Source organism: Parasteatoda tepidariorum, chromosome 4 (genome assembly GCF_982258835.1).
Source record: "Parasteatoda tepidariorum strain Cologne lab strain chromosome 4, Ptep-v5.0, whole genome shotgun sequence".
NCBI lineage: Eukaryota > Metazoa > Arthropoda > Arachnida > Araneae > Theridiidae > Parasteatoda > Parasteatoda tepidariorum.
The window spans coordinates 103,672,638-103,689,573 of NC_141758.1; the positions used below are offsets into that span (position 1 = coordinate 103,672,638).

The 16,936-nt window shown below is 26.2% G+C and overlaps 1 protein-coding gene across 6 annotated transcripts in view; it reads right to left on the bottom strand.

Annotated features, from left to right (window-relative positions):
- LOC107449085 (uncharacterized) overlaps nucleotides 1–16,936 on the bottom strand; it is a 35,075-nt gene that overhangs the window by 17,261 nt on the left and 878 nt on the right. For 3 of the 6 annotated variants that reach the window (XM_087161852.1, XM_087161850.1, XM_071181680.2), the window contains exons 2-3: nucleotides 1,844–2,022; nucleotides 728–957 (exon numbers count right to left, since the gene is read on the bottom strand). In XM_087161852.1, the coding sequence (XP_087017978.1) occupies nucleotides 728–957 (230 nt within the window). In that variant the 5' untranslated portion in view covers nucleotides 1,844–2,022. Of the gene's footprint in view, nucleotides 1–727; nucleotides 958–1,843; nucleotides 2,080–3,498; nucleotides 3,581–4,473; nucleotides 4,497–16,936 lie in introns of those variants that run through there. The other 3 variants (XM_087161853.1, XM_087161851.1, XM_087161854.1) reach the window with 3 other exon arrangements.

Below are 16,936 nucleotides of genomic sequence, written 5' to 3' on the forward strand. Positions count from 1 at the left end.
CCCCCCCCCAAAAAAAAAAAAATATTCTGTTATTACATATACTTTCATCTGTTAATTTTTTTCAACATACATTTCTTCATTGTTAACAAGATATTTAAAAAAAAAATTATGAATTTACGTGGTATGAAATGTGGAGGAATAGTGAAAATTCTTATGAATCCCTCGAATATATCGATTTAGTTATTGAGGCTACACTGTTTTATCTAGCTGTAGCAGAGGCAATCAAAATTGGCCTAACTCTTCCAGCTACTACGTGCACTATTGAACTCACTTTTAGTACTATGTGACGCATCAAAATATGGAATCGGTCTAAAATGGCTCAAAAGAGATTAAGTTGCTTGTGCAAGCTCAGTCTGCATAAGAAAAGAATCAAAGATGACTCAGAATTCATTTAAAAATGTATAAACAGATTTGGACAGCTAACAAGACGATTACAATTCTTTTTTGATTAAACAATTTTTTAATTTTTACGTATCAATAATTACTTAATTAGTATTTGTTTTTGAATAAAAATATTTTTAATAAAAAAAATTTTATACTCCATAATTGTTTATAAAAGAAAGCCAGGGGGGTGCAAGTGCACCCCCTTACACCCCACTGCCGGCACCCTTGGCCTTTATAGATGTTTCTGAAATATTTATGAAAGTTTTTGCACTATAAAAAAATATATTGCATAACCAAAATTATTTTTAAAAAAATTATCAGCTTTATTATAAAATATTCCTACCTTAAAAAGGCGTGAAAAACACTTGGACTTATATCCAATATTTCTATAACATCATCAACTGCATTACTATTTTCTTGAAACTTCTTAGCCCAAACAGGACTCCAAATAGATAACACTATTTTATGAGCAGTAAAAGAACTCCAAGTACTACCACATTTGACTTTAAATGTTAGATCAAAATGTTTGTTGCTTTGGAAGAATTCTAAAATATACGCTGCAGCAGTCGCCATCTAGAAAATTTACAATTAAAAAAACATTTGCTATCAAATATATTAATCTGTATTATAACAATTTCTAAATCTTCTTAATAGAACAACAACAACAACAAAAAACTCCATTAATTTTACATCAAAAATAAATTAGCTTGTATCCAGGTTAGATTTTTTTAAGAGGTACTTATTTTGTGAAAATTTAGACATAATTTCTGAAAATTAAAAATTATATTAAAAATTCAACACAAAAATATGGTAAAATAAGAAAATATTTTCAAAAATTGTCACGACAAATAAAAATCATTTATGACTGGTAAATTTCTATATATATTTTTTTTTCCATATGTTCAAAAACAATTTTGCTATTGTAAAATTTTGGGATTAAAATTGTATCCAAATTTAAGAGTCCATAAAAATCAATATCCATAGTTTAATTTCAACTGGAATTTAATAAAGACATACATTTACAGTACTTAAGTTGAATTTATGAAGGTAGTAAATTTGCCCATGACAGATCCCTGGTATCACTTTCCTAAATTATTCTCTCTCTTTTTTTTAAATGCAATAAACATATTAGGAACAACATAAAAACTATCTTTACCAAATTCTATATTTCATGAAAAAAATCTCAATTTCAAATTCAATAACATCCATAGTAGGTGATACAAACATTAAACACCATATTTTATTAATGTAATTATTATTATTTTTTTTTATAAATTTTATCTTTTATGATATTCCATGTTTTGAAATAGAAAAGTTAGCACTTCCAATAATTTTAGAGGCAACCAAAGCTTACAGATGAGCCAGTTAATTTATGTTAAATTTAAAAGGAATCTACTGAATTAAATATTTACAACATAAAAATGCAACAAAACCATACGTGAATTGATTAGTTACTCACTTAAAACCTGGACGAGAATCAAGGCAGATTCGGTAAACACAGCTGCTATTCAAAATCTCCAATTAACAATGACTCGTTCCAAATGTGTTGAAATTAAACAAAAGTTTAATTAAGAGGAAGTATTAACCCGGTTGGCAGGTTATTGATATTTAACCCAGTCAAGTGGTGCAGTCAGAAATCTAAATAAAAAAAGTTTTAAATAATACATTACTTTTAAATGAAATTGTTGAATAATACTTATAAATTGATAAAAAAGGAAAGAGCTGGTATGAATGACTGTGCCAAAAAAGTTCATAAAGCATTATTTTGAACAATATATATATATATATATATCATAATAAATAAATACAAAGAGGACAAAAATAAAAATAACAAAAAAAACAATAAGTTTTATTTATTGCGAATAAGCTGTAAGTAAATAGAACTCATAAAATAAGTTCAAAATGTAGAGAGAAAAAAACTACAGAACAATAAAAAAGGGAAAAATAAAAATCCGAAAAAATGAAGAAAATTAATAAAAATCCGGAAAATAAAAGATATAATCTTCTCATCAGCTCACACGATTATATCTGCAAAAAAGTAGTGCTTTCTAATATTGTATCAGAATAGCCAAGGCAAAATATATCAAAAAAATAGTGTGAGGAGCACTCAAAAAAATTTTACAACAAATAAAATAACACATTCAGTAAAAATATCACGCAATAGAAAGCACTCTTCTTTGCTTATATAATCGTGTGAGCTGATGAAAAGATTAGTATATCTTTTATTTTCCGAATTTTTATTATTATTTTTTTTCTTTCTCCCCTTTTTCATTGTTCCATGCACTGCACCATTCTTTCTATGTTTTCTCTAGATACAAATACAAAAATTATAAGACAATACAAAAATTATGAAAAATATTTTTTTTAAATTTAAAAAAATCCAAGGCCGAATTTTTATTATTATTTTTTTTCTTTCTCCCCTTTTTCATTGTTCCATGCACTCCACCATTCTTTCTATGTTTTCTCTAGATACAAATACAAAAATTATAAGACAATACAAAAATTATGAAAAATATTTTTTTTAATTTTAAAAAAATCCAAGGCCGAATTTTTATTATTTTTTTTTTCTTTCTCCCCTTTTTCATTGTTCCATGCACTGCACCATTCTTTCTATGTTTTCTCTAGATACAAATACAAAAATTATAAGACAATACAAAAATTATGAAAAATAATTTTTTTAAATTTAAAAAAGTCCAAGGCCGAATTTTTATTATTATTTTTTTTCTTTCTCTCCTTTTTCATTGTTCCATGCACTGCACCATTCTTTCTATGTTTTCTCTACATACAAATACAAAAATTATGAAAAATATTTTTTTAAAATTTTTTCTGCACATGCACAGTATGAAAGTAATTTGAATACTTATATCTAGCGCAGTCTTAAACAAATTTTTTCTAATTTTAAAACAATAATTTTGCTATTAATTTTAAATTGTCTCAAAAATTTTGTTTAATTTTATTGAATATTTTTAAAGTTATGGCCAAAAAAACGCAAGACAAAAAAAAATTAGTTTTTTATAAATATGCCTATATTTTCATAAATAATTAAGCTACATTTATGAAATAGTATGTAGCTATTGCAAAGAACAATCAAAGTAATAGATACAAGTTACATGCCTATTGCTTGATTTTCCGGCATAGGGCGTCCAAAAATACTTGATTTTCTTCTGTAATTTACAGTCGATCACTCAAACATTTAAAAAGTTTTTATATATATATATATATATATATATATATATATATATATAGCCTTTCATCCCTTCAGTGGGTCGATAAATGAGTACCAAGCATGTTTGGGAACTAAACACTGGGGGTTCTGCGCTCGTCTGACCACCTGTCCGGAACATCTGCTCCTGCACCTCAGAGCCCAAGGTCAAGGAAACTGAGATGGGCACAGTAGGCCTTGGCCCTCTATGGGCTGTCGCGCCACTGAGTTTAGTTTAGTTTAGTTTAGTTATATATATATATATATATATATATATATATATATATATATATATATATATATATATATATATATATATTCATAAAAATTTGTAATTTTGTTTTCATTTTTAACTATACGTAACTAATATAGCCGTTTTAATTTTTAAAATTTTTTTTAAGCAGCCTTATACTATATTTTTCTAACTAAAGCTGTTTGTATTGTTGGGCATTAAGAAAAATTATATTTAAGGATTAAAATTTTACTTTTATCGAATCATAATACATTATTTTACATTTTATCACCGGAATAATTGAAAGGATAATTTTTTTTAAATTGTTCAAAAATGTTTACTTGTACAGCAGGGACATGAACAGTTTTTTTTAAATGCAATTTATTTGCTAAAACCTACAATTTTAATGTTTTGGTGACTGACTAATTCACAAAAGGATTATACTATCAGTTAATTAGACAACAGTCTAAATTTTCAACTCTAAATTTTAATACCTCATCTTAAATTAACTGGAAATTTAAAGCAGAAACTTGTTACAGATGAGATATAAAGTACAGAGTCAAACACAATTTTAGATTTTTTCTAATATTAATTTAATTTGTTGCAAGCAACGATTATATAATTTTATCAATAAATGTATTTTGTCATAGCCTACTTTGCTAGTATCCATTTTAAAATATCCTATAGAATTAGAAATATTTCGCTAAAATTTTTTAACAAATTACAATTAAGATGATGATTTACGTAACATTTGGGATGATTATCATAACTACGGCAAGGCCAAGTGCCGCCAATTTTTTGGCGACCTATTTAGATAGGCCGCCAAGGGGTAGGAGGAAAAAGAGAAACCCGATCATGACATCACGACGGAAAAAGGGAAGATGGGGGAAAGAAAAGGCGCTCTCTAAGAGGAGAGAACCAAAAAAGAACGGTGTTACCGTCGTGATATCAGGAACGGGGAGAAATTGAAATAACAGGTACAGAAGATAGAAAAAAAAATCGCATGCAAAATGTAAACATAGTTCAAGAGTGAAAAATCTGGATTTTAAAGAAACAAGGCTAACGAATAGAAAATCAAAGATAAACATAAATAAACACTTACTTATGGAAACTCTATTCAAGTAGGCTAATCAATTTTAAAATTGTTAAGCTTTAACTGTTAATTCTAAATGGAAAGTTTGGCAAACGTAATAATTTTTATATTTATTGCATATTAAATACTATGCTTTTCAGGTAACATTCTTAATAAAACAAAACTAATTTTTTTAAAATAGTTAATTGAATTAAACTTTCCCTCAGAAATTTCTAATTAAATTTCAATTTATGGTTATCGATTTCTAAAACATAAATTTTAAGCAAAATCATACTAACTTTAAATTTATATTTAATTTTTTAAAGAATTATATTAAATTATAATTATTAAAACTGAATACATAATACTTTTTCTTCCAATATTTACACATTATAATACTCTATACAATTTTGATCTTATTTAAACAAATTAAGCAAAGTAAATGGTGTTTTTTTTTTAAACATAAATTTTAAGCAAAATCATACTAATTTTATATTTACTTTTAAAATTTATATTTACTTTTTTAAAGAAACAATAATTAGTAAAAAATAAAGATGCATTACGTCTAAATTATACACTATAAAATTTTTAAAATACAGGGAAAGAAGCTTACTTCATTTACGAATAAACATCGAGTCGAAAGAGAAGGGGGGGAAATAAACAGTAATTTTTTAATAGCAAATCTTAAATTAACAAAAAAGAAGTTTGAAATTAAAAAATAAAATTATATTTATTGCGAATTAGACAATTATTAATTCAAATAAAAACTCTTACAAAAAAACAGTTTGTGTAACTTTCCACACAGCCATATTGAAAGAAAGAAGTGCGCGCTTTTCTATCGAACCAATCAAAACGTTAGTTTGGAGTGTTCGGCGGGAAACTTGACAAAGTATCGGGTGATCTTTTTCTTAGAAGGCATTCCTCCCACAGCCTTAGAGGAGCCTAAGCCCACAGCTGCACTGGGGGAAAAATTCATCAATGTCAAAGTTCATCTTCTAGAAAAGACCGCTCTCTTCCTATTCAACTGAGCAATCTGAAATTATTACACCCCCTTCAATGGGACTTAGAGGAAATTTATTACCATTGCAATACTGAAGTTATGCTTTCATGACTAAAAAAATATTCCTTATAAACTAAATTTTTTATAACTTAAATTATTTCGTAATAGTAACTTCCATCAATAATTAGGGTGAATAAAATTCAAAGTAAATTACATTTTTTAATAATAAGAACATTCCATCAAGTAAAAATGTATGTATCACGACAGCGATTCCCAAATTTTTTTCGATTATGAAACCCTAAATGATCCAACTTTTTTCGACGGAACTCCGATTTTGTAAATGTAATAATTTTACGCATGTAAAAATTTAAAACGCCTTATGTAAACATTTAATGCATTTATATCCTCGAACTAATTTTCAGATGCACTAAATAACTTAAAAATTATTGAACTCCTAATAATTAACATTTCAACATATTTTTCGCTCAAATAATTTCTCGGTATTAACTTCTGTTTCGAATTCTATAAATAACACTTATAGTCTTCAATTAATTATTAAAAAGAAGTTTTATTTAGTGTCAATAGAAAAGGGTTAATGGGTTCAATCATTTAATCTTTTTTTCATGGTTTTTCAGAAATCTAGATTCTGATATTTTATTAATACTTCAGCCTCGGGGGGGGGGGGGAGTGCCAGGAAGGAACTGCCATGTAATAAATCAATTATATGCATTTGCCTTCAATAAAATTGACCCAACCTAATATTCATTTCTGAGTTCAAAAATTGATCTCAGAAATAAATATTGGGCAGGGTCAATAAGGTTCATATAATAAACTAGTTTTAAAGTCCTGCTTTCACGAATTCGCCTCTCGCCTTCTATGACTTCTCATTTATTAATTCCATATAGCTGATTACGACCTTAAAGGTTTTTATCAAAAAGGATGGAAATAGTGCACTTAATCGTCGTTGACGATTGATATAGTTGCTTACCAATCTGCAGTGGACGTTAACCCATTTTTATTACATATTAACTGAAACTGAAAAATAAAATTAAAAAAATTTCTTTTTTATTATTCACTTTCGAATAAGGTTTCTTAGTTTAAGAAATTTTAAATTGTTACTTTTATACATGTAATATAAAAGAAATAAATGATAAAAAGTCAGTAAGAGTGGTGAAATACGATTCCTCTAAATTTTTCTCATCAATCCCACAATTTAAATTGAAAAACTCTGATGTCGGTGAAAATCTTCTTGTTTTTCGCATTTGAATTATTTATTTTCTGGTTGTCTTTCTTTGAAGATTGAAGTCTTTCGAATTTTCTATTTTGAAGAATTCAAATAATAAAATCAATAATACAGAAAGTTACATTAAGATTGAGAAGAAGGACACATCCATAAAATAATATTAAAAAAAAAATTAATCTTTGACATAATGAACTTATCTCGGGAAATTTTATTATTCGTGCTTACATAAAACTGAAGCATAACGGAATAAAATTATCTATTGGTAACGATGCAATATGTTCAATTTCTCTCCGGTTGAGTTCCTTTACCATCAGGCTAACAATGGACGGTTTTTCTCTTCTCCCACGAATACGCGTTAGTTTTAACTTCAAAATTCTTCACGAAATCGAATTTGGTCGACTTGATAAGGTTGCTGGGCTTGACTTAGGAATCCTCTTATCTTCTAGGTGTAGCTGAAAATTACAAGGTTTAACATTAACAACTGCAAATGCCTTAGGTAGCTCCCATCGTCCATAAGTTGCGTCTGTAGTTTATACATATATACACCTAGATTTCTTTTTTTCTGTTTAGTTTTGAATAACTGGACCAAGCCAAATTTTAGGACCCGCTACGTATTATTAGCATTTAATTATTATCATATTATTAGCCTAATTATTAGCATTTATTTATGATGTGCTTAAACTTCAGATGTAGCCTATAATTCCAAAACTCTTTGTTTTTCCAAAATGAAAAATACTGAAGCTGAATATATTTTCCCGAATCGACAAATTGTTTGGTTATTTGCGGAACAGATAAAAATACCGTGTTTTTTATTGTTTTCAAATCAGTAAATAATTCTTTTCTTAGCAAGTCGACTCCAGAAGTTGATTTTCTTAGATAAAAATATTTAAATAGTTTTCATTACATCCTGCTTCACTTGTAATCTTTATTATTTTTATTTTGTCACACTTTATTAACGTCATTTTTCGATCAACGTATCTACACGCACTGAAAGATAGCCTATTTCGAAACTTCTGTTTTTACGATATTAAACTATACATTTATGATTTAAATTAATTTTAGCAAGTGTTATTTTTATAACCATAAGTTTAATGACTACAATGAAGATTTATAACATAATTTACCCAATTGTAAAAATATAAAATTCTGTATATTGTATATACCGGTATATAAGTCGACCCGCTATATTTTTGATTGCGCGCTTGTAATTTTTGGTATGTCAGGTGTATAAGTTGACTGCTGAAAGAACCAAATATGAAAATTTTTAAAACGAAAAAACATGAAAAAAAATTATTAAGTCTATAAAGACTATTAAGTCTAGAAAAAAAAACTATTAAGTCTAGTATCTGCAAAATTTTCTTTAGTTAAAAATATTCCACATTGTACTCACTCGCATTTATGTTACATAAAATGCTTTGTAATTATTGTAAAATCTAATAAAAAATGTGAAATTTCGAATTCTTTTGATGAGGGTGGAGAAAATTCTGTGTGGAACTCAGTAGTTTAAATTTGAAGCTTTATGGTATTTTTTTAAAAGTTTTTCATTGTGTTATATTTTTTGAAATAACTTCTCTTATTTAAATTTTTCTATCTGAAAGTAATTTAAAGTACGGTTTTTGAAGAAAAAAAAAACTTTGTAAGTAAAATTTATTGCAAGCATATTAAGAATAGTGTTGTAAAGGGCAAATTGATACAGAGTTATTCATATCTGTCTCATTGAGTGAAATGCATGGATATTTCGTGATCAACGAATGTCCGACTTTATTACTGGTGCATAAGTGCCTGATTTACGTCAAATTTTGAAGGTATGAAAAGCCTTATTTCTTTTATTATTATTTCTAACTCTTTGTTTTATTATATTTTATTCTTATTTCTTTTATCATTATTTCTTCTATTATTTATATTTTTTCAACCTTATTTTTATTATTATTATTTCCACCATACAACTAAGAATTTTCTATTAAATGATTATTATTAAATTTTATATTAAATGAAACTCCTACAATGTCAGATATCAGATTATTCAAGATTTCAAGGTACTTCTGCCATGGGGATTTATGCACCTTGAACTCATCCTCGACATAAGAAAAAAAAATTGTGCCAGAAACATACAAAATAAAACGCCTTTAAAAACAAACAAAAAAACTGGAAAAAATAAATGAGTGATAGCTAAAATTTTTCAAGACTACTGAAAAATGCTTAAATTTATCTTTCATTCGTAAATTCGATTCTTGAGTTATTTTCTCCACCAATATATATTTCCTTTAAATTAAATATTTTTTAATTGCTTAAAATATCTAGTTTTATCTCACATTTGCGACCACTTTGAAAAATTTTCCAGATAGTGGGAACCCTGCAGCAAGTAAAATAAAATTTTATGCGTTTTTTTCAACTTTTTAATTTTTTAACTTTAAGCAACTTTAAAATAGTTATTGACTAACATAAAGGAAATGAGAGATAAATGTGTGAAAGATTTTAATAATAAAAAAAATTGGGAAAAAATGCTATTACAGTTGACCGTCTTAATAGAGTATACTACAAATAAATTTCTTAGTATAAAAAAGTCGATTTTTTTATCAATTATATTTTTTAGATATATTAACTCTTCTTTCTTCACAATATAAAGTTTATTCTATTAATAATTTATGCTTTTTCCAAAAATAAAATTAAAAAACCCATGTAGGAATTTTTAATACATTTTTTTACAATTAATCGTTTTATATATTTAGTTTATCTTTAAAACAGTTTTTCATATTTTTCGAACCATAGTTGTAGAGTTGATAGTTGAAATTTTCGACTCCAAATTTTTCAGAAAGCCAATCACCGACCGATCATTGAAACTTTCATTTAATCTTAGATTCAAGACATGCATTTGTAAAAAATATTAATGCACAATCACGCATAACAAATAAATGTCTTAACCCAAGCTGATTCTTTAATAAATATTGAAGGAAACTAACCATGATACATTAAATTTAATTTTTACCTTTAGAACTTAGCTTAATAAATTTGACTTAGGAATTTTATGAGCTGAAGGATACCTTATTTGTTAAATATTCAATAAAGTAATTTATAAATATGTATTATTTGCTATAAAAATTGTTGCAATGTTAACATGGATTGACATAAAATCATAATTATAAATACATTTTTAATTATAAAAGTGTATTAGGATGTAATTATTTAAAAAGTAAGTAATTTTACAACAAAAAAAAATATGTTTTATTATGCATCAATGATATGAACCTATCAATCTAAAAGATATTCGTTAACTTTATTATTTGTAATGTATTTATGCTTTTAGAAATAATTACAGCTCCATAGACAATATTAATTTTAAAATAATCCAAATCAGGAATTAAAGTTTGTAAAAATACGAAATAGTTTTGAAAGATCGCCTTGAAGGTGAAAATAGAATTAATTACAAAGAATAATTAAAGTAACAGAAACATTTCGTTCCTCTTTACAATTTTCTTTCTATTTAAGTTCCCTCCCGCCCCCCCTTTTTTTTATGTCAATAGTGATTTATATTTTCGCAATTAATATTATTTATTTTCATTTAATCATAACGTTTTGCCGTTTCCAGAAAATCAATAGCTAGATTGTCCCTCAGTCTCAATAGCTTTATGTGTACTTTTTTAATATTTTAGTAAAAAAAAATAGGCTCAAAAACGTTTAAAGATTATAAATTAATTTTGTAATAAGTAATAATTTAAACGATTGTAGTAAGATTAATAAAAGTAATATTTCTATCCTCATGATTATAAACATTTGTCTGAATCATTTTCATAATCGGAGTTGGGCTAATTTTTTTACAATTCCGATTTATAGACATGATTATTTTGAATGCAGAATTTTATTGAAAAGTTAGGAAAAGGTTATTTAGTTTATTATTTTTAGTTGAGTCAGATTACAAATTCTCTCTACGACCCAGCTCTTATTTGATTTTTGTATTTATAAATTTTAAGAAAAGCTTTTTATTTTTTTAATTTTTGCAACTAATTTTGCTCGATTTGAAGATTTAATTGATTACACCAATTAAATATTTTTCCTTAAACAAATTTCAATAAACTACACTGCGGTCTGTAAGATATTAATAAATGTAACTAAATAAATATACAAAAAAAAAAAATTATTATTTTGAAGATTTTAAATTTGAAATTTTTTTTTTCTTTCCAATTGTCATGTTTCCAAAGAATCACCCATAACTGTCTAATATTAACATTTCAAGTTACTTATGCTTACATATAAATCAAATGCCTTTAGTCTGAATCTATTATCTACAACTGGATCGCAATATTATTAGGCTTGCTTAATTTTTAGTGGGATGATAAGTGGTTATGAAGAAAGTTTGAAATAAAAAATTTATGATAGAATTTTTAAATAAAAATGAAAGCTTAATGCAAGCATTACTTTTTATAAGCATTTATGGAGAGAAAAAAATTTGCTAAATCTATGTAAATTATAGGAAATTTTGCCATTTATAATGGACATTTTAAAGGAATTATTAAATATATTGTAAGAAATGGTGTATTATATTTATATAGTATTTGACTATTTCGAAACCAAATCTTATCAATGAAGACACAAGAAGGCCTCCCATCCATTAATCATATGGTACTTGGGAACCTAATCCCCGCACCATGACGAAAATGCTACAGCGGATGTGAGCAATAAAGCCCTGACCTTGGAATTTATGGTTGTTGGTTGATAATAGATTACTAAAAGTTCAATGTAGATTGTTAAAAATTAAATTTATAATTATTATATAAGATTACAAATGAGATGAGCTAAATTATAATCATTAAGATATATAACCTGAGTTTCATGTCAAAATTACTGATTTAAATAAATTGCAAGTTGCATTTTATTTAATAATAAAAAATACTATTTTCGACTATTCGAATTATTTGTAAACATAGCATAATTTCTCTTATTGTTTATTATACTTTGCTTAGTTCAAGCCTCTCTTTACAAACTATTTAAATTGAACCCCCCTCCCTCTCTTTCCATTTTTAAATTGAAAATAATACAGAGATGAATGTGCTCCGGAAAAAATCCGGGTTTCCAGATGTTTCGCTATCCGCGATCAGGAAATCCACAGTCCAGAAGTTTACAGAAATAATCGATCACATTTATGTATAAAAACTATTGTATATTTCATTTAAAAATATTAGAACTAGAATTTATTCTTGGCATCTCTTTCATTCGTAAATATTTTTTCTGGTAAAATAATAAATGTGATTAGAGATAAAAGTAAACTAAATACATAATTATTAATTTAAATTATGCTGCATATAATTTATGTAGACTTTCACGTTGTGAAAATATCAATGATTTAAATTTATAAAGATATTCATTTTTTGAAATGCGTCATTAATGATTTTCTCAGGAAATTTTCAGGGCTTTTTAATTGGGCTCACAATCACCCCTGATAATAAGAATAGGGGTGGAAAATAAGACACTACTCGTAAGTGGAATAAAACAAAATTTTTTATTTGTCATGCTGCTCGAGAATATTTCAATTAAGAAGTTAAAAAATTCTGTAGAAAATTAGCAATTAGTTGTGGTGCAGCTACATTTTCTTACAACTCTTAAATCAAGAAATTGATCCTCTTTTGTATTCTTAGCAATTGCAATCGAAAATCTTCTGTTATAAATAATGTTGCTTGCTAGTTGAAGGCATCACATATGATTGGGATTTTTGGAACTTACAATAACACTGTATGGCTAGATTAAAACAAGAGAAAAACAAGCTTAATTTCCTGATACACAATTAATTAAATAATTTTTTTATACATATTAAATTGGATTTTTACTTACTATATTGTATATTTAATAAGATAGCTTATCCATACATTTTTAATGTTTATTAATACATCATTGTTCATTTTAATTGAAAGTTTATAACAGCAAAGATATATTTCATTAATAAAAACTAGTAGGACAAAATATTACTCGTACTAAGATGCAGTTTCCGTGTTTTGAGAGGCACATGTAAGATATGCAATTTAATCACTGCAGGTGCAAATAATTTAATACACGATTTAAAACGCAAAATCATACTCTTTTTTCTTACTAAACATTCCCTCAGATTTTTGACTTTATAGCTTGAGACGAATAACAAAACATTTCTAACAGTGTTATTGATAAAGATGTTGAGCCATAAATACTAAATAAAAAGACTCATTCTTGTATTGATATCTTTGTTAATGAATATATTCGGACTTCTCTTTTTGAATTAAAATTTGCCTTATTTTTGGGAAAGTACTGCACAATTTTCTCAGATTTTTTTGTCCACTCTTTTTGGAAAGCTTATTACGTGTAAAATAATAAATTATATTAATTTTTGAAAAGGGCTGTTTTAAAAATACAAGCTACAGTGGATACGCAATGCATGCGAATCTTCTTCTTCAGGAGCGCAACAGCCCTTCATGCATGCGAATCGTCAGACAAAATTTCCATCCTAGAGCCTTTGATGCATCAGATACTGTTCAAGCAATTTTCAGTTTGCTTCTATGTAATAAAATAATAATAAATTCGAACTCATTGAACTTCATAGCTTCGAATATGGAAAAATCATTTTAACACATTATTTTACCCAATATAAGATTTCTAAAAATACAGAAAAGGAAAAGTTACGTTAAAAATACATCAGGGAATAGAAATCTTAAATACATATTTAATATCATAATAAACAAATATCTGTCTAAGAAATGGGTAAATAAAAAATGCTTTATAAAAATAAATAAACTTACCTTCCTCTCTCCTTTGTCATTGTCTAAAAATGGGGGAAAACTGCTTCTCCCCCCTCTCTATTATAAAATAGTGGCTGACTATGAAGATTTTATTTATTTATTTATTTTAACGAAAAAAACATCTTAAAATTTCCTTTAAAGAAATGTAAGGTCAAGAGGAATTTAAAAGAAGTTACACAAGTGAATGAAATGTTTCTTATGAAACTCGTCTCTTAAAGAAAAGATTAATATGTCATTAAATATTATTGTTTGAAGTTTTTGATTATTGGAATATGTCTCACAAAAGTGGGATACTAATTTATTTTATTTTGTTAAAAAATCTTTAATGTTACGAGATGTTTAAAATATGATTTTTAACATTATTGGAAAGAAAGCTCATTCGTTTTTACGGGACGTGGTGTAACGCTTGATACTCGTCGCCTCTAACACATGATCTTATGAAAATGAAAAAAAAAATTTGAGATAGTAATAATTTCTGTTATATATGTCAGGAACAATGATAATTACCATTTTAGCGACTTGGTTACATTCAAAACGAAACATAGAACTCAATGCGTTTTTTTATTTTTATTTATTTATTTATTTTAAATATTGCGACAGTTTCAGAATTGAAAATATTCATTAAAAGATTCGGGGAATTTTTTGCAAATTTTCATAAGATCATGTGTTAGAATTTTCATAAGATCATGTGTTAGAATTTTCATAAGATCATGTGTTTTGTGCTTTTATAAGATTATGTAACACAAATATAAAAACACAAAATTCTCTTTGCAATATTTAGTAATAATTTTAATTAAATCTTTCAATTTTAGTTCTAATCTTAAACTCTAAGCTGGAATTTAATTTTAAAATTTTAAGACTGTGAAGAGCATTGACCTGATGTCGTATTCTGATGCATTGATTGTACTGACTTGTTTGGAGTTCTCTCAGAAATGTTTTTTATTTTCAATTTCTCAGTAAAAAAAAAAAATAATTAAATAGATAAATGAAATATTTTTTTTTACTGATTTGATTTAAATTTTAACAAAATCTTCTAATCGCGTTTAAAGTTATAGTTTTTTTTTTAATTAAACTCCAAATTTATAATTGAAATACGTGCAATGGAAACTAGTATTATACTTGCGAACAACTTTCTTTCAAGTTTAAGTGTTGTTTATTATGATGAAAGTTGACATTGTACTTTTCTCTATAAATCAACTACAGATATTTTTTAAGATGCAAGCAATCATGATGGATAAAACAAATCAATTAGGTTAAAAATAGCATAAATGCTAAAGAACAAATAAAAGCAGCAAAAGTTCTCTTAGAGCCCTAAAATGTAAATTATATTTTACTTTTATGTATATATACTAAAACTAAAGTGCAGGTTGGTATAATCAAACTGAAGAAACAAAGAAACACTGTATTGACTTAAGTAAAGACACTGTAACTAATTTTATAATACATATTTATTTAAGTTTTTAAAACTATATACAAAAATATCTGAAATATATTTCTTATTAACAAAATAGTTCACTGTTGCCTTCTAAGGATAAATTATTTTAAATGTATAATTTGCTTTTGTAGATCCATTTATTAGGATATTCCCCAATTAATTATTTTTTATGTAAAAATATTGATTTTTCTGTGAAGATTTTCTTATTATTTATTTTGAATCTACCATTCCTTTTTTTCTTATACTATTATATAATATCTTATTTAGTAATGTTATAAGAAATTGCTCTCTTTTTTAGTCGTATAATTATGAAATAAGACTTGGTTCTTGTACTTTATCATTTTTGAAATTGCATTTGAATAAGACAATGTTAAAGTAAAGTTACTGCGTATGATAATGAAATATATATAAATATTTTCTAAAAACTTTTATAACTTTTGAAACTGCAAACAAATGAATAAAATAATAAGGTTAAAGTAAAGCACTTTAAATGTATTAATTGCTTTCTCAGGTCTATTCCTTGAGATCTATTGTAATTTATTATTTGCGTAAAAGTATCGATTCCTTTGTGAATAATTTCTTATATATATTTCCAATTGAAAATTATCACCTTTTTCTGATTAAATGTTTAATTTGACGAAAAACGATTTAATAAAATATCATATATCTGAAAAAGCAAACAAGCGAGGCAAATTTTTTTTTGAATGTATAAAGTGCTTCCCTAACTCATTTCTCAAATCTATCATAGTTCATTATTAGCGTAATATTCATTGAATTTAGCGTATTCATTGAATCATAGCGTATTTCATTGTGAAGAATTTTTAGTATGCATTTGGAATAAGAAAATTTAATCTATTCTTTTCGTCCTAATTACGCATCTGAAATGGTGAATTTAGCGATAAAAGCAATAAGTAATGTATTGCAATAAAAATACCTTATAAAATTTCGTTACATTTGAAATTGCAAACTTTTAAGGTAATTGCCATAAGATCTTCATCCTAATTAAAAAATAATAAAAATAAGGTTAAAGTAAAACATTTAAATGTCTAAGCTTTCTTAGAAACGTTTTCCTCAGATCCATCTTAAATGCATTTTGTATTGAAAAATGCATAATTCATTTAAATCTTCATCCTATTGAAAAATGAATAAAATGTTTAAATCAAATATGAATTATATTTCAGAAACAAGGAAAAGAAACTGTGGTGCATTATAAGACTTTTTAAAATTATTATTCAAATGTAATCTCATTAATTTTGAGTCAAACAGATTTTTTTTTAAAAAAGAATAAAAGGATTAATAACTTCAGATTAGACGTTTGCAAAACGTGTGTTTTATTTTCAGGAACTGACACCGTGAGTACGTTATTCAAGAACTAATATTTTGTACACGTTATTTAAGAACAAGAAATCGGAACCGGTTACTTAATAACTGATATATCTTAACTGATAAGTTCTAAGGAGTAGTCAGGGAATTTGAGCCAATGAGAAGGAAGAGGCGTAAACGTCATGATTCGAGGAAAACTGGTTCCCTCCGCCAGAAACGTTATCTTCCTTCCTCGGCGACTCTTCGCCAACTTGCCGTAGTTATGATAATATCCCCTAACATTTTGT